General features: G+C 34.6%; 3 protein-coding genes and 1 long non-coding RNA gene across 5 annotated transcripts in view; 3 read left to right on the top strand and 1 right to left on the bottom strand.

Moving 5' to 3' along the window:
- The window catches only part of LOC125776188 (uncharacterized), a 205,569-nt gene that overhangs the window by 148,387 nt on the left and 35,263 nt on the right, over positions 1–21,919 (bottom strand). The window lies entirely within an intron of this gene.
- Positions 6,269–12,372, top strand: LOC105229890 (protein yellow). 2 transcript variants are annotated; one of them, XM_049447110.1, is made up of 4 exons: positions 6,269–6,414; positions 10,742–10,998; positions 11,063–11,250; positions 11,317–12,372. In XM_049447110.1, coding segments are annotated over exons 1-4 (1,308 nt in total). In that variant the 5' UTR covers positions 6,269–6,412; the 3' UTR covers positions 12,178–12,372. The 2 variants fall into 2 exon arrangements, with proteins under 2 accessions (XP_049303067.1, XP_049303068.1); XM_049447111.1 differs by lacking the exon at positions 6,269–6,414 and adding an exon at positions 10,374–10,640.
- On the top strand, positions 15,258–17,729 carry LOC105229895 (protein yellow). Its single transcript, XM_011210388.4, has 6 exons — positions 15,258–15,905; positions 16,025–16,215; positions 16,303–16,708; positions 16,921–17,192; positions 17,385–17,489; positions 17,557–17,729. Exons 1-6 carry the CDS (start codon positions 15,674–15,676, stop codon positions 17,698–17,700), a joined length of 1,350 nt encoding a protein of 449 aa, XP_011208690.2. The 5' UTR covers positions 15,258–15,673; the 3' UTR covers positions 17,701–17,729.
- LOC105229896 (dolichol-phosphate mannosyltransferase subunit 3) lies at positions 18,221–18,975 on the top strand. The gene is made up of 2 exons (XM_011210389.4): positions 18,221–18,480; positions 18,554–18,975. Exons 1-2 carry the CDS (start codon positions 18,325–18,327, stop codon positions 18,686–18,688), a joined length of 291 nt encoding a protein of 96 aa, XP_011208691.1. The 5' UTR covers positions 18,221–18,324; the 3' UTR covers positions 18,689–18,975.

Raw genomic sequence — 21,919 nt, 5'->3', positions numbered from 1 at the left:
CCAAAAACCTTTCAGCCTTTTTGGTATATGGTTTCGTAATAAATATTGCGCCATTAAATTGAGATGTTCTTAAATCGATTTTGAAATTAGACGCAGTACTTCAAAAACAAATTAAATATTGAATATATCGGCAATGAAAATATTAAAATTTAAACTTATTTCTTAAACCCTTTAACATTTTCAAATAAAATGAGAGAAAATTTCATGAAAGGTTGCCATAAAGTTACTATAAAATAACATTTTTTATATTATAATAGTTCATAATAAAGTTAATTATATATAATTTTAATTAAGATTAAGTTTAAAAAAATAAGTAATAAAGTCACAAATTATTTCTATAAGCAATTAATTAAAATAAACAAGGAAGGGTATAATTTTGATGGAAACTGTATTGGAACTAAGGAAACATATGAATTGATCTTAGATAAGCTATTAGAATTGTTTAGTGTTTTAAAGAAACCACATAAATGGGAGTCAACGGATCGTGGATGGTTTTTAACATAACCTATTTATATATATATTTTATGTGGTATATATACATATATATTGAATAGCGAAGAAAAATAGTTATCACCCATAGTTTCAACTAACAATGCAAGTAAACTGAAGATGATTTAAGGCATTGTTTGGAACAGTACAAAGGCAAAATAAGAGCATATAATATACAATCTGATCAAATTTGACCCGGACAGACAAAACAAACACATTTTGAAGTATTTTAATAAAATTCTTTATTATCGCATGCAACAAGTTTGCTCTTGAACAAATACAATCCAATTTCCTTACACTTGCAACAAGCTTTATCTGGAAAGGAATTTCGGTTTTACCAGTCCTAGTCTGACAAAAGGATTATCTTCGAAACAAATTCATATATGTACATATGCATATGGTGAGTTTTTGATTTCGTTAAAATGCAAACTTAAGTAAGCTTATCCTCAAAGCTCAGAGTGAAACGGACACTGGACTTTACCACATCGATTTATTGGACCAATTTGACATCGAATTGGAGCAAATATATATACTTTTTGCTTACTTCGTTTAAACTGATTACTTAACATTGTTTAAGAAATAGCTTCACATTTTCTTTACGATTTTCTTATACTTGGTATTTTCTAATGAGTTACATCACTCGTTTTAAAATTTGGTATGGAGATCGGAGTGTAGCAACTAATTTTTTATTCTATTATACTATTCAGGAACCTGAAGAAAGGAATGTTTGTAGGTCATCAGCTTCAGAATTTGAGTCGCGTTATCAATCAATGATTTCATTTTTATTATATGTAACTATATAGGAACCCACAGAAGGGCACCTTTGACTATTAATCCCTTGAAACGCCTTAAAGAATAAGTTTCTGATTATTTACACTAACTCAATTCGCTTCAATTGAACAATACAGGTTCTCTCCTACCAAACATTTAATTGTATATACATATGTATGAATTCTAAAGGCTAATTATTTTTTCATTTTAGAACTGGTTTTAAGGCAATTTGTATTTTATTAAATTTGTTCATTCATCAAATTATAGGTATATCCATATTATTTGATTGACATCTTAATTTGATTTATTCATTATTTCAAGTAACGGAACAGAACAGAACTTTTATTAACAATAAAATACAAAAAACAAAAATCAGAACATATTAAGATCTGACTCAACGATTGATCTTCATTTGATTTTGCAATAGCTAGTCAATTATGGCATTGTGGAAATATTTTATGAAAAATTAGCACAGAATATTCGCACCAGGCAGAATTTTTCAATTCTAGTACATTTAGAAGGATAGAAAGAAGGATCGACACACACCACTTCCTCGTCGAATTTGAAGCCTACACTGGATAAGGAAGCGAAATATCTTTCTGTGATCAACCAAACAGTCATCGTATTCGCGAGTTCGCTCACACGTCACTGTTGACGGTCATAACTTCAAAGTCGTGGATAATCTCGTCTATCTTGGAGCCAGCATCAACACCAACAACAATATCAACCTTGAAATCCAATGCAGAATCACTCTTGCCAAAAGGTTCAACTTCGGACTGAGTAGGCAATTGAGAAGTAAAGTCCTCTTTCGATGAACAAAGACCAAACTCTATAAGTCTCTTCCTTTATTATCGTCTGGGTTTATGGTGCGAAGCATTGACGATGACAACATCTGATGTGTCGGCCTTAGGAATGTTCAAGAGAAAGGTTTTGTGAAAGATTTATAATCCTTTGCACATTGGCAATGGCGAATACCGTAGTCCATGGAGCAATAAGCTGTACGATGACGTTGATATAATTCAGCGAATCAAGAGACTTCGGCTACATTGACTAAATCATGTTATCCGAGCGAAATAGAACACTCCAGCTCTGAAAGTATTCGACGCAGTAACCACCGGGGAAAGCAGAGGAAGAGGAACACGTCCACTCCGTTAGAGAGATCTGGCGGAGAAGGACGTGGCTTTCCTTGATATCTCGAATTCGCGCCAAATAGTGAATAAAAAAAGACTGAGGCGCTGTTAACTCGGCTATAGCCATGCCAGCGGTGTCTTCGCCAGTAAAGAAGTACATTTAATAGCACTTTTTTGCACCTACAAAATATTATAATATTGGATACTAATGAATAAAAAATTTAGTTTAACCTTTGCCATCTGGATGGATTCTACTTAGAATGTTTCACTCTAGATGGTATAGATTTTAACTATCCCCTTACATTTTGATATCGGTTTGGTGGTGGTACGTTTAAACCCTTAACAGGGTTATGTGAAAGTCAAAAGACCAAGTCGGTGCTTGGAATTACTATTCTGAAGAGCCAACATGAAATATCTATGTACATATTTTCTATAAATAATTAAGTAAGTGAGCGACTTGACTTTTCTAACTAAATTTCTCTCTGGAACTGATCGACTATAAAAGCAATTAGAAGCTACTTCAAATGATATTTTACAGTGGCTCAAACACAGTACAATTGATAGTACACAAGTATGTATACCTCAGAACAAAATAAACAATAACTTTATATTAAAAAATATTCCACACACACGACGAACCGTGGAACTGTGAATGCATGAATGCGTACTGATTACTAAAATAATTGGCTAAATGGTAAGACTGAGTCGAATGAAAATATTATCATCGAAACAAATGAATGTAAGTAATGTATGTATATAAGAATGCTGAAATTTTGATTTCAGAGAGTGGTATTATATTTGCCGGTTGTCTTGTGTGACCTTAGATCTCTGAGAATTACTGTACCCACAAAAACTATAAATTTTATTATTAAGTACCTCTCTTTTAACATACTCGTAAATTAGAGGCTCACTTACCGATAAGGCTCATCTCAAGGGAGACAGCTTACTTTGCTCATTCAAAACAATAATTTACGAAAACGAGTTTCCGGCACTTGTTTTCATACAATAAGTAACCTAAATGAGGCCAAACACCAAACGTATTCGTATACAATCATTGAAATAACTGAGAAATCCCCTTTTTTATTGCCACTCGTTCTTACGATAAGGCACTTAGTAAGCAAACAACCGTTAAAACGTAATACTTAATATAACTGTGTAGGGCCTAAAGTCGTGAATGAAAATCACATAAAAAATTGCAAGTGAAAATTATGGCATGCAAAAGCAATTTGCCAACAATTTGTCGAATAACAAACCATGCAAGGAATTCCGTGATAGCACACATAATGCACATTCGTATAAAAAATGCTCCGGTAAGTACGAGCTGTAGGTGCTCATATACAATATATAGTATACCATATATGTATGTATCTTTGCGCATTCCCTGCAGGAAAGCGCTGCACTAGTTTAATGTTTTAAAAAGAATATTTTAATGATTGGTATGGGAATTAGTTTCCAAGGGGGATTGAATTCCTCTTACTTTATCACGTCAATCTTAGAGTAAAAGAATTGTGCTACTTTTTCGAGCCGCAAAAAACGAACTTCAAAACCAATAATGCAATATATGGTACATACTTGATTTTATATTTTTCTTATATAATGATATTCCATTTTTACAACAATAATGTCAGATAAAGGTGACAGAGCAAGGAGCAAAATATACGGTAAATTAGGAATTCGTAGTATATCAGACCGGGTCTTTTTATCGCCTTTAATTCACGCATGCGTTAGTGTAAAGTATGAACCTGTGTATAGTTTTGTATATATAAGTATATATAATATATGCGTTATTATAACTTTATCGTATTTTCCACTTTATTTAAGTCAACGCCAATCAAAACTAATTAAATTTGTATTAGGTTTTTTTCTTTAGATAGATATAAAAAAAGTTATATAAAATAAAAAAAGAAAAATGGCTGCAAGTTTCCAAAATGCATTCAAGCATTAACCGTTAATGTATAAAAACTACTTTGTAGTATAAGGGTGGTTCATTTCGTATACCAAATTTAATACATAAATTATAGTAATGAAACAGTGCTAGAAAATGTTGTGTTGATATTATATTAGAGAAATGGCAGAAGATCTCAACCTCTCTTATGGATCGACTCAACACATTTTCGTTTCGATACAAGACTCGTAACTGAATCGAAAATGTCTAAAAAAACAAAAATCACTCAAGGTCTGGAAAATTGGATTAATAAAATATAGTATTTTTCATGTCAATCAAGGTAAATTTTGATCAGACCTATTAAAGCTGAATAATAATTCGAGCCAAATTTTGTACAGCGATGAGGACCATTTATGGCTTAATGGGTATGTAAACAACCTTCAGAGATTGCAAAAATGCCATTTCATTCGTTATCGCGCCATGATAGCCGACTGTTTGTTTGACAGATCGCGCGTGTGTCGGCGATATTTGGTTTCATTATGCGTACTTACGCAACACATCGCATCAACCAAGCCACCAAGAACGTATTATATCACACTGTAATTATTTTTCCTGTGGGAATATGTGAAGTCTGAAGTCTATGCGGACAATCCCGCTTCAATTGACGCCTTGAAGTAAAACATCATGCGTGTCATTCGCTAGTTACCAGTCGAAATGCTCGAACGAGTCATCGAAAATTGGACTCAACGGCTGAACCACCTGAGACGTAGCCGCGGCTAACATTTGAAAAAGATAATCTTCAAAAAATAAATGCCAAAGAATGTCCCTTCGCATGATAGTAAACCTTCCCCATTGAATTTGACTTTTCTGTGTTTTTTCTTTAAAAAAAAGTAGGGAATCTCGAAATAGATCACCCTTTATAGTTGTAGTAACGAATTTTTTGCTAAGAGAACATACTATAAACCATAATTAGTATTTTATTGATATACCAGTTGGATAACCCTAATATTCACATGCAACCGTGAATGCCAAATAAATATTTGCTCACTTTAAATATACTCCATGAATCAATCGGCTTGAAAGGCTTGTCATTCCCACCACCAATAAGATTGCACAATTATTAGCGTTATTACTAAATCAATTGTTTAATTAACGAAGTGATAAATGATCACAATGTAACCACTGAATTGTTAACGAGCTTCCATGTTGGCAATACATCAGAAAATCAGTGAATTGCAGACAGCAGGCTACGCTTAACATGAGCTTCAACTGTCAATTACTTCGGAAATTTAGAAACTATGAAAAGTATGCATGTTATGTTATGTTATGTTAAGTTGTGATATGTTATGCTTTGCTATTTAAAGTTTTCTGCATTAGATTTACGGGCGAATGCGAAAATGACAGCGCTTCAGTAATAACTTCATTAATTTTATTGCACTTTTTGTGCTATCAAATTACTTGAGGCTCAAATCCGTACCAATTACATAAGTAATAAATGGAAATTTATTGCTCATAGCTGCCTACGAGTAATTAAAGTATTATTTGTATGCGTAGAAGTCAAAACAATTATAATGATGTTATAAAGCCTAGACAATTTTGTATGTTCTTTGGCAAATATGCTCAAGATTAAAGAAAATTACTTAAGATTAGGTAAGGCTGAGAGCGGCCTTCCATAGCCATGCCTTTCCTCAACAATTTAGGATTTCCAGACAAGCTCATCGTCAACTGCTGATGCTTGCTGCTGATAACCTGTTAATTTCTGGGATAAACAAAAGCAATTAATAACGAAACCAGTCGGCAATCTTAAGAAACAAGCAGTTGCGCATGCGAATATTGTATGTAAGTATATACGAGTATATATGCTCGTAAAACATTATCATATTTGTACAACGCAGCAACAATAACAAATCAATTAATTCAGAACACTGTATACTTGCACGAAAATTTCACTATATGAATCTTCAAGGTAAAGTAAGGCTTAAAACCAAACGAATTAAAATACCACAATCAGTCGGTTTTTATATTGACACGGAGACGAGCAATCTACGAAACGTTCCTGCGGCTTAAGAATTCGTATATTTAAAGTAATAGAAATTTTAAACGCTCGGGGAAAGAAAAGTAAATACTAATTTATCAAATGTGAGTGAATTAATTAATAAAAGTGATAGTGCTAATTTCAAATATTTTTTATTTTGAATTTTTGCATATAAAAAAATGGTTTCAGCAACGTTTGTTTGTGAAAATCTGTATGTTTTGTGGTATTATGCAAATAAGTTTTGAAAAACTGTTGCAAAAACTGGTTATATTGCTTAATTGATAAAATTTAAAAATCAATAAATGGATTTTGAGGTGCAAAAATATGTATGTATATATGAAAAATCGGATTTACAAGTATAATAAAAATTATGAATAAACTAATAAATATGCCAGAGACATCAACGTTTACACCCGAGATGGTATAAGAAGACTTAATGGGACGCGGCAACCCCCATTTTTAGGTATAATCACATGTCTCAGGACCCGCCCTACCGATTTCGACGAAATTCAGCCAATGTTATTCTTCTTATATTGTTAAGTGACAGTGTGAAAACTGGGGAAATTGGACTACAACTACTTATACTTCCCGTATAGCCAATTTTAAATTGCATTTGATTCTTTGACTTTCTAGTAAACAAATCAAGAAACAATTAATAATACTGCGACTTTTACCACTTGAGTCGCCCCATTTAAGGAATAATCAAATAATCTGATAAAATTCAACTAAATGTTTAACACCTGGAATGGAATAAAGTCCAAATTCTCAAACTGATTTTTCACAATGACTGAAATGTGGCTCCATCATTTAATTTTGGTGTCAAAGCTCTCTATTTAGAAAGCTTGTCACAGTCCTCCAACATTTTGAGATCGGTTCGATTTTGATATTTTTCGAGGCCTTCAAAATAAGCCATATACGTCATAACTTTGCTTCGTCGCCTGCTGTTATGGCGTATATGTTTTTAATTGCTTTTCCGGAAAACTCAAAAATACGTACTATATAGTCTTATTGAAACATCTGTTGGATAAAATCGCTGAAAAATGTCTGAAGGAGAAGAGAAAGCTGTTTCATAATGACATTACGTCGTCAATCATCAAATAAAACGACGGTTCGAATTATCCGTATCTAATACGGCCTTAGAAGATGCTCTTATGAAATTTCTCTTTAGAAAAGCAAAAGACAAAACGACAATCAAAAATCAAAAAATTAATTTAAAGATCATTGTAATCACTCCATGGTTCTCGATAGCACCCACCTTAAACATAAAAATTAAAAGTAGCAAAAGAATAATATGTTATTTTTAAATCTAAAGGAACTTTTCAGCAATCGTGGAGTTATACTTATACATAAATGTGTATGTATATGTTAATACTACATGACTTGCAATTAAAAGTATTTAAGATGCGTCAAGCGAATTCTACAGCGGGAACTTTGTTTGAAAAGTAAAGCAAATATTACGTCAAAAAATATTTTAAAGTCCATTGACTACTCACTACCGCTATTGCGCCCAAGCATTGGTTGGAAATTTCTGTTTTGATTTTATGAGTGGGAAACCCCTACTTGGCTGTGACTAAATGCGTCTATATATGAACACAGCACAGACGCCAATACACATACAAGTATGTACATATGAATATGTGTGTTGTCACAGCTTGAGTTGTGTGAAATAGTATTCAAACAATCTTGAAATGTGATAATGAGTCTAATCAATATGTTAATAGTTCGGCCAGTTGCAGAGCTGTGACTAATAGCGTATCTTAGTTTACTCATAGCAACGTGTATGAAGAATAAATACGGTGGACTTTTGTCAAAGCAATTTATTTGACACACAGTTCAAAAAACTTAATGAGGTTTCTTAAAAGTTATATTTTTATAATTCTTAACATCTTTGTGGATAAAAATACCTAGCAGACATAAACTATGTTATCAAATTCCCACAGATTCTTTGCAAGAGTATAATATGGGATGGGAAGTTGTCACAGTTCTCCAATATTTCGATATCGATTCGATTTTGGTAGTCTTCGAGACCTTTCCATCTTGATCGTAGAGTGTATACGGATTCCTTGGAAATGAAAATTAGCACCAAGTCGGTATACTCCATATCGACAACATTCATTCTTATGTATATAAAGCCGATCAGATACAAAAACAATATCTTTTGTCAATATTGTTGACTGACTAACAAGGTGAAAACCAAGTGGATGTACAGGGTTTGCCGGGAAAATAATAGGACTGATTTTCTTCAATTTTCACGCGACGTGTTTTTACGAGTTGTGCAAGCCGAAAATGCAGCGTTTATTAGAGTAGAAGTACGCAATTAAATTCTATGTAAAACTCGGTAAATTTGCGACAAAGACGTTTGATATGAACAAGCAGGCTTACCCAGATGTTGCTTTAGTTTGGAAGGCCGAGAAGAGGTGCTTGATGAATGGCATCATTACCATGTATTTGTTCCTCCTGGACAAACTGTTAACGCCAAGTTTTACGTGGAAGCCTTCAAAATACTCAAATAAAGGATCAATAGTGTCCGACAAGACATCGCAGCCGATTGGAAGTTGCACCACGACAATGCCCCGGCTCACACCGCCTTTCTTGTGAGCAGCTACCTAACTAATGGTCGGCTTCCCAAAGCTTCCGCAGCCGACCTACAGCCCAAGTGTGATTCCCCGGACTTTTTTTTGTTTCCTTGCCTGAAAAGGCCCTTGAAAGGCAAGCATTTAGAGACGACAGAAAGAGCAGTCGTTTGAGTTTGCTGAATAGCCAGAAGTCACACGGAGCTAAATCAGTCGAATACGGTGGTTGAAGTACATATTGATTGAAAATTGGGCGAAAAACTCACGAAAAATCAACCAGTGTGCGACGGATATTATCAATGCAAAAACCAATATCCTTAAAACTCAAATAGTATTCGTTGTTGACAGTTTGGTCGGTCGGAGGGAATTCGGAGTGCACCACACCTCGATAATCGAAAAAAATGTCGACAAAACCTTGATTTTTGACCTACATTGACGTAGGTTTTTCGGCTTCGGCTCACTTTTGCCACGATATTCGGCCGATTAATCGCCTGTTTCCGGGTCGTAAGCATAGATCCAAGACTCATCGCCAGTAATAATACGTTTCTTAACAACAGAGTCGGAAAGCATTTTTTCACCTACATTAACGCGACATTGTTTTTCGGAAATATTGAGAGATTTTGGAACCAATCGTGCTTTCACTTTTCTTAGGCCCTTATGATCTTTCAAAATGGTTTTGATTGATAGCTTCGATATTCCATTGATGACAGTAAGATTGTTAATCGACGATTCTCAAGTACCAGTTCCTTTATTTTATTGACATGTTGATCATCAGTTGATGTTGATGGCCGTCCTGGACGTTTTTTGTGGTCAACGCGTTCTCAACCATCTTTGAATAATTTGTGCCAATCAGAAACACTTGCTCACGACAAACAATTATCACCGAAGGCCTTTTCCAACATTCTGAATGTATCAGCAGCAAAAATTTGATTCCGCATCCAAAATTTAATAGAACTTCTTTGTTGAATAATTTCACTCGTCGTAAAAATCGCCGAATACACTTTATGTACTTCAGAAACTAATGATTGTTTTGATATGACATTTGGCAGGGATGTCACTGATAGTAATACCAACCCCAAAAAAAAAAAATAATGAATGACGAAAGGGGTTTCGCGCGAAATTTAAATACTAATATTTGTAAATATCGCCATATATTTTCCAAAGTTCTCCTAACAACAAACCACAACAAAAAATACTACATAAATAAATAGATACTTAAAAAACATTTCCATAAAATAAATTTTATAGTTTCATTTGTAAGATTACAAAAGCCTCCACAAGGTTGATTTAGGTATATTAGCAAAGGTTTTAGTTTTTCCAATTTTAGCAGACTTTAATTACAGAAAATGAACCTATACATAGATTGCGTGTACTATTGTTGTTGTATTATATTAGCAATATTACAATAATCGACACCCATTTGCTGAAAAATGAACTCAAACTAAACCTAAAAGAAAATATAACTACAATAGCTTAAACCAAAAAAATAACAGTAATGTGAGCGGCAGAGGCCAGAGATGTCTAGTAATTAACGATTATTTTGTTTATAATCTTAAATACAAGTTAAAGTATTAGCAGATGTGTGAATGTAAATGTTTATCTGAATTTAATTGCGAATAAGTAACGAACAGGTTTCATAAATATTATTCTTACTTTCACGTGAAAGTCTACAGATGGCTTAGATGCAGTCAGTAGCTGAGCACGTCAAGGCACCAACAGATCCACAACGCAACAAAACAAAATTTTAAAAGTGAAATGTACAAAATAAACCCATTTGTTTATGATTCATTATAATTTTATTTAACGCAATACTTACGAATTGGCCCAAAAAATAACAAAAAGATTTACTAATTTACAGGCATTCAAGCTGGTTTTATCTCATACTGCTTTTGATCGCCATCCATGACAGTCAGAGCGCTTACGGCCGCGGCAATCAATGGAGTCAATACACACAACGCCCCAATTTTTCGAGATACAAGGAGTTGATAAAAGTGTACGAGGCAAAAAATTTGGAATTCGGATTTCCCAGTGAAGAGGACAGACAAAAAGCTTTACGTAAAGAGCTCTACATACCAGACAATCCACTGCCCATTGATGTGGATGTCTACCATCCACGTGAGTACTAGCTTCCTTAATAAATTGTTTAGAGAAACAATAAATATTTCTATATTACTCTCAGCAAGTGGCGAGCAACCGAAGATATTCGTGACAATACCACGTTTCGGCCAAGGCGTGCCCTACTCGCTGGCCTATCTAACGAATGTGGTGCGCCCCAATGGCACCGAACTGCAGCCCTATCCAAGCTACGATTGGCATAAAACGCATGGCGATGACTGTGATGGGCTTACCTCGGTTTACCGGATACAGGTATGGGTTAACAAATAATAACTAAAACACAATTATTAACTTTTCTTCTCCTTTGACGGACAACAGATCGACTCGTGTGGTAAAATGTGGATATTGGATAGTGGTGAAATTGAATTCAAGCAACACTGCGCGCCACAACTAGTGGTACTGGATATAGCCACCTCCAAAGTGGTGCATCGTTATCGTTTTCCCAAAGGCATGTTCAAGCCGACAATAAGTCGTTTCGTCACACCTTACGTCGACATTGCAGATCCCGCGCCGAAGGGTGCATGCGAGGAAGCTTTCGTTTATATGGCCGATCCCACCGGTACCGGTTTTGTGGTGTACGATGTGCAGCATGAAAGTTCATGGCGTGTGGAAAACAAGTACACATACCCCGATCCAGATTTTGGTACGCACACCATAGCCGGTGAGAGTTTCGAACTTTTGGATGGTACATTCGGTTTCGCGGTAACACCACGCGGTTTGGGTTTGCGACGCATGTTATACTTTCATTCGCTGTCGAATGATGCGCAGGTAGCCATTCCCTTGGATATTGTGAACGATCCCACCTACTGGAAGAGCGGTATCAATTCAGCTTTGGAGCATTTCGTGTTGTTGGGCAAACGTGGCATACAATGTGCGGCACCAGCCATGACCGCGCAGGGCATATTTCTATGTGGACACCTAGAACCGATTGGTCTTTTCGGTTGGGATATTCGTACACCGTATACACATCAAAATCGCTTGTTGTTGGCTGAGAATCCAACAACGCTGCAATTTATCAGCGGCTTGAAGGTGATAAGAAATTTAGAGGGCAAAGAAGAGGTTTGGATGCTGTCTAATCGCTTACAGAAGGGCTTCTCTGGCACCATGAATTACGATGAGATTAATTATCGCATTGCGAAGTGCGGTGTCGAAGAGTTGGTGTTCGGTAGACCTTGCTAGTCGGCAATGATGTTTAATCAAGTTAGTTTAGTACCTACAAAATATTTTTTTTTATTTGTATGTGTAATAAGAATATGAAGAGGTGTGTGTTTATTTTTTAGAGGAGATTTGTTTTTATTGCGAAATTCGAGTATACAAGCGCCTATACATTAATAAATAGTAATTCCGCTTATCAGCGAAATTTTTTTTCATTGACCCAGTTTGTACCAAATGCTTTTGAATTTTTTTTTAATTTTTTATTTCAAAACGACAATAATTTTATTGAATTTGTGCGAATTTCAGTTTTAAATATTTTTACTTGTGATGTATATCATGTGATGTTTTTGCACGTGATGTGATAAAGTGCGTTATGGTTTAAGTGACAATCTTGGAGTGACAATAAGTAATTATTTAGAAAATAATAAAATTTTTAAATTTTCAGTATTTATATGCTACGTTACCAAGACACGTGATGTGATGATATCCAACATAAGCGATGTGATGCCATTTCGATTTGATGTTGCTGGTAGCAATAGGTTATTATTTGCGATTATTTGATGAATGAAGTGCTTACACTGCATCATTCAAAAAAATATATTAATAAGAAGGCATGGTAGCTCCACATCATGTTAACAATTTGGATACATATAGGATATTTTATTATAGGTTATTTTTTATAATCTCTATCATGTACGAGTAAGAAACTGTTAGCATTTTTGTAGGTATTTGTAATTTATTTATAGACTTTTATAAGATGTAGAGATGCTTTGAAGCAATGTAGAGTAATATCACGTGATATTAATTTTTTATGGTCCTATTGTGCTATTGGCGGAAGCATAAGTAGTACATACGTGATGATATGATGTCACCATGATAAAGTGTGTGAGTAAGGATATGATAATATATCAGAAAAAGGACTATCATATTATCTGAGTTAAAGTTTAAGTTTTGGTAATACACTTCAGGACATCAGATGATGACAATGTCACATCGCCTATGCAGACATGTCAAGTGCTGGCTTTGAAAGAAGTAACATAAGCTTTAAGGTGTTCATATATGCGATATGTTAGTCTAATGACAAAAAAAGTTTTCAAATATGATTTAAGAAGACATCAGATGTTGGCAACCACACGCTAGGCCTGTGAAGTCTGACTGAGTCATTCATATGTGATACTGTGGATGACATTCAAGTTTTATTGAACAAATTGAAACTCAATTAAATCAATTCGACAAATCATTAAGTTTTAGATACAATTTACAAAAACAATCGTATGATGTAGTGACATTTTATTTTATGTCATTGTATGACGTGATGATATGATGTGATATTTTGGTATAGGAATTAATGTGACGTATTTTAGATTTCATATGTGACGAAGTAGATGATATTCAAGTGATATGATATAATTGAAGTGATATATCATATGATTTGAGGACATGCGATGTATTTTAGAATGAATTGAGGCTCTATGAAATCAAAACAGCAAATTATTAAGTTTTAGACACAATTTACAACAACATACGTATGATGTAGTGATATTTTATTGTAAGGCATTTGGTCGCGTGATGACGTGATGTGACATTTTGGTATAGCAAGCATATATGTGACGTGTTTTAGTTTTAGCGCGATTTTTTATTCGCTTTTAAAGGTGTAAATTTTTATTAAATCATATATACGAGTATCTGAGTCATAGATACGATGCTTTATCAAATGATGTGATTTCGGTAGATGAGCTGTTATGAGATTTGATTTCATTATACCTACGTTATGTGTCTCTATAATCAATAGGGACAGAAAGTCGTAATATTTAATGCTGGGTTATAGCGCTGCATGTGTAGAAGAGCTCTTTAACACCTCAATGTCACAGTGCTGCCCTCAGCCGCGGGGTCAACCATAGAGCCAAGTGCAGCTAACTCTTCATTCATATAAACACAAATATCGTTGAATGTGTTGTTGTTGAATGAATTGTCTTGTGAGTTATTTGTTCCGTTCTTATTGTTTATTATTTACACTTTCGGTTTGTTTTTCCAGGTAACAAAGAACCCTTTAAGTTATACACACACAATGTATTCATATGTAGAAGCACCTACTCTAAAGTAAATCACTATTGGAAAACTATTACAAAGTACGGTGGAAGCTGCAGTGTTAGCCAGCCACTGGTTCAGTCTTACCATATGGAACACTCTGATTTGACTGACTTATATAGACAAACACACATATATATTTTCAGTCTTGCCTGTGGTCGCTGCCGTTGCACTGTTATTCGTGTACCTGTTAAGGCTTTGTAGCCAAGTTGGTCGTTTGTTCTTTGCGGCCTGGCAGTTAAACAGTCAAGCGCTCACTCACTCACGCGTGCAAACAATCGTCTGGCGCGGCAAATCAAGTCAAAAGTATTTGGCCTAAGCCAACCGTCTGACCAAATACTCATTCGAACATACAAACATATATGGTTATGTTTATGTGTGTGACAGGATGTGTTGGCATTGATGTCGATTACCAGTAAAAACAGAAAAAACTGTAAATAAATTGTACACAAACATAACTCAAAATTGTATGCGGTTAAAGACGAACGATTTGTGCCCTACTTTTGGAATATTTAACCAAAAAGTGTATATTTTTATTGAAAATTGAAAGCACAACTTGTAGGTTAATTATATTTTGAAATTCTTTAATATGATTTGCATTTAGAACCCTTTCTTATTAGCTTAAATAAATCGACTTCAAATCTTATTCGCAAAACCGGGTTTCGAACTGGTCGAGTGGTCTGAGAAAGTGTTCAGAAGAGGCACAAGAAGTATGAGATTCGAAACAGGCCTGAGATATTCGCTGATTTTAATACCGTTTAGCTTACAATTACTTCTTATAGAACCCGTTTTTTTATTGTTAATGTATAAGGATTAGATAAGTTGTCGTCGACATCAGCTAACGGTAGGCCCAATAAACGTGCTGTTTCCTCGGGGTCGGAGAAGCAACAGGACGAAAATGTCACAAACCCTTTTTCTATTATTACTGAACATCATTAGAACACGACCTCAGTCGCATATGCCGCACTCTCGTCGGTGTAGCAAACAATAACAAATATCAATAAGTGTTGCCGGAGTTGTCTTGTCTGCAGAATAAAGTGATTTTGTTCTTTATGTTGCCTCGACGTGTAGTGGATAGTTTACTTTGACGTTTGGGCGCATTCAAGAATGCCGTTGGCTAATTAGACTTGGTTAGCGCCTACAAAAACCCGGCAGACACGGCAGACATCTGTATGTATGTTCAGACTTATATACAAACGTACGCATATTTTCACTGCACGTAGAAAGCGGCATTTGAAGAGGATGCTGCATGATGCACGCAGTCATCCAGGCCGCTCAATCAGTCAGACTTTAGTAACGCATCGAGGCAGACGTCACCCGCTTAAGAACTCAGCTCAGCTATTAACTTAACTGTAATATTTCGATTATTATTGTTAGTTTTGTATTTGGAAAACGTTTTGGGATTGCGTGAACTTGAACTTTGATTGGCGATATGTTGTTGTTATGTTGCTGCTTTGTGCAACTGCTGATCCATTTGGTCAGTGGCGATGTGGCAGAGGGTGATGTAGAGCCATTGCTGCGTAGAAAGGAGTTCGTTACGCTGCATAAATGGAGCGAATTGAAATTGGGTGTGCCCGAAGGCTATCAACAGCCACCGACGCTGGATGCAAACCGTTACGCGCAGGATAAATTGCTGCCGGTCGATGTGGATGTGGAGTACGGCGGTGAGTGTTTGTTTATTATTGTACTTCATTGCAAAATAAAAGAATATAATTACTTGTAATTATATATTAATTATGATCTTCCGCACTTTGTCACCCTCACCCTCTTTCTTTATGCGCAGATGACGGCTACCATCGCACCTTCCTAACCATACCACGTTTGAGCCATGGCGTTCTTTACTCCTTAGCTGTGGTCGCCGATAGTGATAACTCGACTTTGCTTAATCCGCTGCTGGTGCCGTATCCCAGTTATGATTGGCACTCCAGCTTTGGTCAAAATTGCAGCTCAATAACTTCGGCCATACGCACTTTTGTGAGTGTTTATAACACGATTCCACAGGCAATCAACCATATCTTTAATATAACTTCGCTCTCTTTCTTGCACTCTGCACTCCGTTAGATTGACGACTGTTGGCGTTTGTGGGTAGTTGACTTGGGCCAAATTAACGGTATTCAGTATTGTGCGCCTCAAATACTCGCTTTTGATTTGGTCACCGATCAGCTGATACACCGTTATGTTATACCGGCATCGCAATATACACCGGGTGTGTCCATTTTCACCGCACTCGCTGTGGACATAGATGATTCGGTGCCAAAAGCGGAGTGTAGTACCGCTATGGTCTACATAGCGGATCCCTGGGGTTATGGTCTGATTGTTTACGATATGAGTCGAGGTCAATCTTGGCGCATACAAAATGCCCATATGCAACCAGATCAGCAATTGACGCAGGATAAGACCGGCAGCAGCGGTATTTTTACAGTCAGCATAAGTCCAAGACAGCATGACAAGGAAGGCGGTGATAACGGTAAAATATTTGTGAAAATTAAAATAAGCTGAAAGCCACTGAGTATCGAAAGTGTAACGACGAAATTTTATGAAACTTCAATTTTTGTACAAAGTCAGGACCTTACAATGTTTTCCAAAGCGTTGTTCCCTTAATACAACTTTTCTTTTGAGATAAATTTAGAACTTGGGTTCATTAAGTGGAGTTTTTTAATGTTTTTTTTTTTGTTCCAGCTGAGCGCCGCTTATATTTCCACGCACTCAATAGCTTTCTAGAAGTAAGTGTACCGTTAGTTGTGGTCAATAATGCGTCACTGTGGACACAGCTTAAGAATACGGAAACACAAAATGAACTGCTGAAAGAGTTTCGAATCGTCGGCAGCCGCGGCATACAGTGTGAATCGGAAGCTATGGACAGTGAGGGTAATTTATATTGCAGTTTGATAAGCTCAAGCGCCTTAATAGCCTGGAAGGAAAATAGCGATTACGATTCGGATCATTTGAAGGTAATTGAGAGAAATTTTGACAAATTAACTGAAAGACACCTCTTTAATAAACAATAAAAAATTATATTTAGAAGTATCCCGAAGAAGAAGAAAGATGTTATATCACTACTCTGGAACACATACCATTATTTTGATCATACAAGACTTATTAAAATTTAGAAAAATATTAATTTCCTTGTTTTCAAAATACAGGTTGTCGCTTATAATCCGGATAGACTGCGATTTGTCACAGGCCTCAAAGTGAATCGCAATAATCTCGATGAAGATGAACTTTGGGCTTTGAGCAGTAATCCAGAGGTAACCATTTTTTATATGTATGAAAATACATAATAAAAATAATTTATTATCAAATTAACCGTTTTAGCTATTTGTTGGTGGTAGTGTGCAAACGGATGACATAAAATTCCAAATCATTGGCTGTGGCGTCAAAAATTTGCTGGAAAATGAACCCTGCTCCGTAGTAATAAATCATTTACAAAATACGATAAATTATTATAAAGAACATTAAAATAATAAATAAATACTTAACTTCGAAATAATTAACTGGTATTAATTAATATTGTATTAATTAATATTAAATTAATTTTTTATTATATACGATAAAGGAGTATAACTAAAGATGACGGGGAGGCATAGTTGAATTTTTAGGGTTAAAAACTGTTCGATTTTCTTCAAAACGACGATTCCTATGGAAAAAAGTTATATGGAAAGTTTTACGCAATGAAAATATCTACAACTTCCTCTTCCCGAGCTCCCAACACCAGCAAAATTACTTTTTCTTTCATTTTTGTTATATTATCTATATTTTCCAATGAAATTTAATTTTTAATTCTAATTTGTTTATTAAAATTGACAATTTTGAATATTATACAACAAATTTTTATTCAAAATATTTTTTTAAAATTCAAACCAAACTTTTTAAAACATACATCTACTAGCGCCATCTACCGCGACAACCTTCGATATTCACAATAGACACTGTGCCTAAGCCGTTCGTCTACAAATACAACGCCGGCCATTAAATAAATATTGAAAACAGCTGTTTGTTAATGTCAAGAGCCACGCAAGTGTTTGTTATTTACACATATTCAATTTTAACATTCCAGCAATTAAGAATAATTACCGGCAAACAATGGTTATGACGAATTTACAACGTTGGCTTTTATATATTGGACTCTTTGCGATACCCTATTTGGCCATAGTGACCGGTATACTGCGCGCACCTGTGCTTACCAAATGGGAATTGGAAATTCAGCTATTACCACTTGTATTGCTGGTATTATTTGGGGTGAGTCAGTAAACATTCTAAAGCAGAAGTTCAAATCTATTCAATTCCTTATAAAATTCATTTATTTTCACAGGCTTATTCGGCATCTGTGGTACTCTATCGCACGTTTACATTTAATGATTGCCCGCTGGCAGCCAAGGAACTGCAAGAACAGATTGCGCTCGCACGTAAAGATTTAAAAGAGAAAGGTTTTATATTTCGCGATTAAGTAATATTTACAGGCTGTTAAACTTTTCTTCAACTAAATATTAAGTATAGATGACACGGTGTAAAGAAATGCATTAACTTAGCATAGTGAATGCAAAGTTACTTTCTGCATAAGTTGGTAGCATCTGAAGTCACTAATTCATTTTAAACTGGTCTGACAAGTTGTTTAATAAGTTGATTTAAGCTGACATGAAAGCTTATACAAATCTGTTATTACACTATATCTGCAAAGATTTTCTATTTCTATTAAATAAATGCTAAACGCAGTAGATATTTTATAAACCGTAATTATGTGTTATAATGTTTTATTTGAATAATATCAGGTGAAGCTTCTTTCATTAAGCGCCTTAGTGCATTCATTAAGCGAAAAGTTTCATTATCTACATTATCAATTTCGCAATGTATATCACGCAAAATAAATATCAACAGCCAGCCATTCTCCTAAACTCTTCTAAATACATGACAACTACATATGTATATGTATTTGAACAAAAGAAATATTTCTGTAGCCCTGCAATCATAAATTCATTAGGAATTAAAAGCTAGTAAAGCATTATAATTATTATTATTTGAGTTGCTTTAATAATTGTATACCCTGTACGGGTTAATTTAAGTTGAACATAAAATTTGTAATACCCAACAGGAAAAGTCGGAGACTCTTATGTTAATGTATCAGCAATATAAACGCGACTTCGAGGATTTTAATGCAAGGATTTTTTATTTTTCTCCTTGCTAAATGTCCTTCAATGGTCATATGTGGTATTTGTATGTGTATCATGTATGTATGTAGGAAACAAATGTAGCTTCCAAGCACTGTAAAATAAAAAATCAAGGTCAAGGACTATACACTCTAAAACATTTCTCAAAATTATATGTGGAACAACAACAACTTCGTAAGGACATCGCGTGCGAATTAGCTGCTCAAATGACGTACTTCTTACATATACCCGGCATTTTCTAACAACAATTACGCACTCCTCACCTTGCAATTGGTTCTGACTTCGAAAATGCTCCCATATTTACTTACATACAAATGTTTGAATGTTAACCGCAAGTGTAAGGGAGACCAAAAAATATCTCGAAAATATGTCGGTTTTTAAAATGGAAATAGTTATAGGTAAAAAGATTTTGATTATCTGAAATATAATATTATTTTATTAATATTAAATTAAAAGTATACTAATAATCAGGGTTGCTTGTATTATAATAAAAAAAAAAACAATTGAATCAACATTTAAATTTTGTTTGTTTGTTTTGTAATCCTTGATTAAATAAATATCGGTTTGTAAAACAAATAATAAAAATGTATTTTTCTTTATTTAATTTATATCTTACAATCTGCAATGTTATAACCTGCTTACTTAATGTATACTCGCTGTGAAAACCCTATATATTATACTTTTAAATAGTAGTAATAGTACTACTTTGTTCAATATTTTTGTTCTCCCCACAATCAGCAAGCGCCAATAAATTAAAACGCAAACAGAAAAACCGTTTGCGTGACTGCAACGAATTATTTTAATTTCCTCTCAGTGTTAACTAAGTATATATTACAATAGTTATACATTATAGAATCAATAGTATAGTTTAGTGAATGGAAAGTTTATCTGCTTACAGCATATCACACCCACTAAATAAAAGGTGGGAGTATGTACATACATACATATAATTTTTTCTAACCTATCTGTCTATGCATACATGCATACTAATGTATGAATTTTAATATGTTTAAGAATATTTTGCATTTGGCTTGAATCATGAATATGTCTTGCAAATTCTTGTTGGTGTTGGGAGTAGTCTGATGCAAACGATTTATTAGGTAAAACAATTATTATAATTAAATTAGTTGAAAAATGATATACATATGTAAGTATGCAAGAAAGATACGCTTTCCCTTCATGGGCGAATGCATGGGCAAAAGGAAGAAGTCGCACAGTGCCATATCAGGTGAATAGGGAGAGTGATTAATGGTACAAATGTGATTTTTGGTCAAGTAGTCGATCATAAACCTCGAATTGAATGTGGGATTCTGTACAATTTTTGGTCGTCAGTCAATTTGTGCGGAACAAACCGTGCAGACACCTTTCCTGAGCCCAAATGTTTGGTCAAAATGCAATAAATCGATGTTTTGGAGATGTTCAATTCCATTTCCATGATTTTCAATTATGATTTCGGCTGATTTTTGATGAATTCACGCACGGTTTCAATGGAATTTCCGGTGATCACGGATTTTGATTGACCCGCATGTTGTTCGTCATTTATGTCCTCACGACCAATTTGAAAACGTTGAAACCACTCGTGGGCTCTGCTACAGGATAGGCAATCATTGCCATAAACTTGTTTCATCAATTGATACGTTAAAAAGTAAAGTTTTACCAATTTTAAAACAAAATTTAATGTTGGCTCTTTGTTCGAAGCTTATTTTCGCACCGAAAACACAAACGCAATAACTTCACTTCCAATCGATAAATGTCACGAAATTCCGACTGGACAATCGATAAAGACAGCAGATTCGAACGCACCAGTCGACATACAGATGGCGCCACCAGTGGGCGATAGATTCAAAAAGTTTACTTTGGAACACTCGTTGTATAAAAATTACCAAGATGACGAGACGATTTTAATTCCAGATTTCTGCAATTTACAAACTGGGCAACTAAGGACCATTTTCTCAAAATTATGATGGTTAGCAGCCACCTGTCAGTTAAGTTCTGGTTAACTTAATCAAGACTCTTTCTTTCGGTAAAGAACGTTTTTTTAACAAAACTTAACTGACAGTGCTGCTAACCAGACATTAAAAAACGGTTGCATATGAGGAAAAGCAAAATGTGATGTTTGCGAAAAATGCTTTAAAAGTTTGAAAATTGTAAAATCTGATGTAAAATGTTATAAAACAGGCATAAAAATACTAATAACTTCGTTAATTTTGCTCAAATCGACTTGAACAATGACACAAAGCTCTTGAAAAATAAAAAAAAAATTCAAAAAAAAATTAAGCCTTACTCCACTTAAGGAAGCTTCAGACAACTTTTATCCCCAAGAAAAATAAACAGCCGTTTGAAATTATTAATATAACGGAATATACTAAAAATGTTACAAAAGCTTTAATTAAGACTCACTAGGCAAAAACAAAATATAAATTAATGAGCATTCAAAAATATGTAGTTACATGCCATAAAACAAAAATTAAAAATTAAAAAGCTTTGTCGATCTGTCTGCTGCTCATAAAAAT

Source organism: Bactrocera dorsalis, chromosome 2, assembly GCF_023373825.1.
Source record: "Bactrocera dorsalis isolate Fly_Bdor chromosome 2, ASM2337382v1, whole genome shotgun sequence".
NCBI lineage: Eukaryota > Metazoa > Arthropoda > Insecta > Diptera > Tephritidae > Bactrocera > Bactrocera dorsalis.
This window is presented reverse-complemented; position numbering and strand designations above follow the sequence as displayed.

What these genes read in the sequence shown, in the direction of transcription:
- LOC105229895 (XM_011210388.4), top strand. Translation starts at nt 15,674, where the DNA reads ATGTTGTTGTTATGTTGCTGCTTTGTGCAACTGCTGATCCATTTGGTC. An exon ending in CAAGGAAGGCGGTGATAACG is followed by an intron (nt 16,709 to 16,920) that starts GTAAAATATTTG and finishes TTTTTGTTCCAG; the next exon opens with CTGAGCGCCGCTTATATTTC. An exon ending in ACGATTCGGATCATTTGAAG is followed by an intron (nt 17,193 to 17,384) that starts GTAATTGAGAGA and finishes TTCAAAATACAG; the next exon opens with GTTGTCGCTTATAATCCGGA.
- LOC105229890 (XM_049447110.1), top strand. An exon ending in TGTGGATGTCTACCATCCAC is followed by an intron (nt 10,999 to 11,062) that starts GTGAGTACTAGC and finishes TATTACTCTCAG; the next exon opens with CAAGTGGCGAGCAACCGAAG. An exon ending in CCTCGGTTTACCGGATACAG is followed by an intron (nt 11,251 to 11,316) that starts GTATGGGTTAAC and finishes GACGGACAACAG; the next exon opens with ATCGACTCGTGTGGTAAAAT.
- LOC105229896 (XM_011210389.4), top strand. Translation starts at nt 18,325, where the DNA reads ATGGTTATGACGAATTTACAACGTTGGCTTTTATATATTGGACTCTTT. An exon ending in TATTGCTGGTATTATTTGGG is followed by an intron (nt 18,481 to 18,553) that starts GTGAGTCAGTAA and finishes TTATTTTCACAG; the next exon opens with GCTTATTCGGCATCTGTGGT.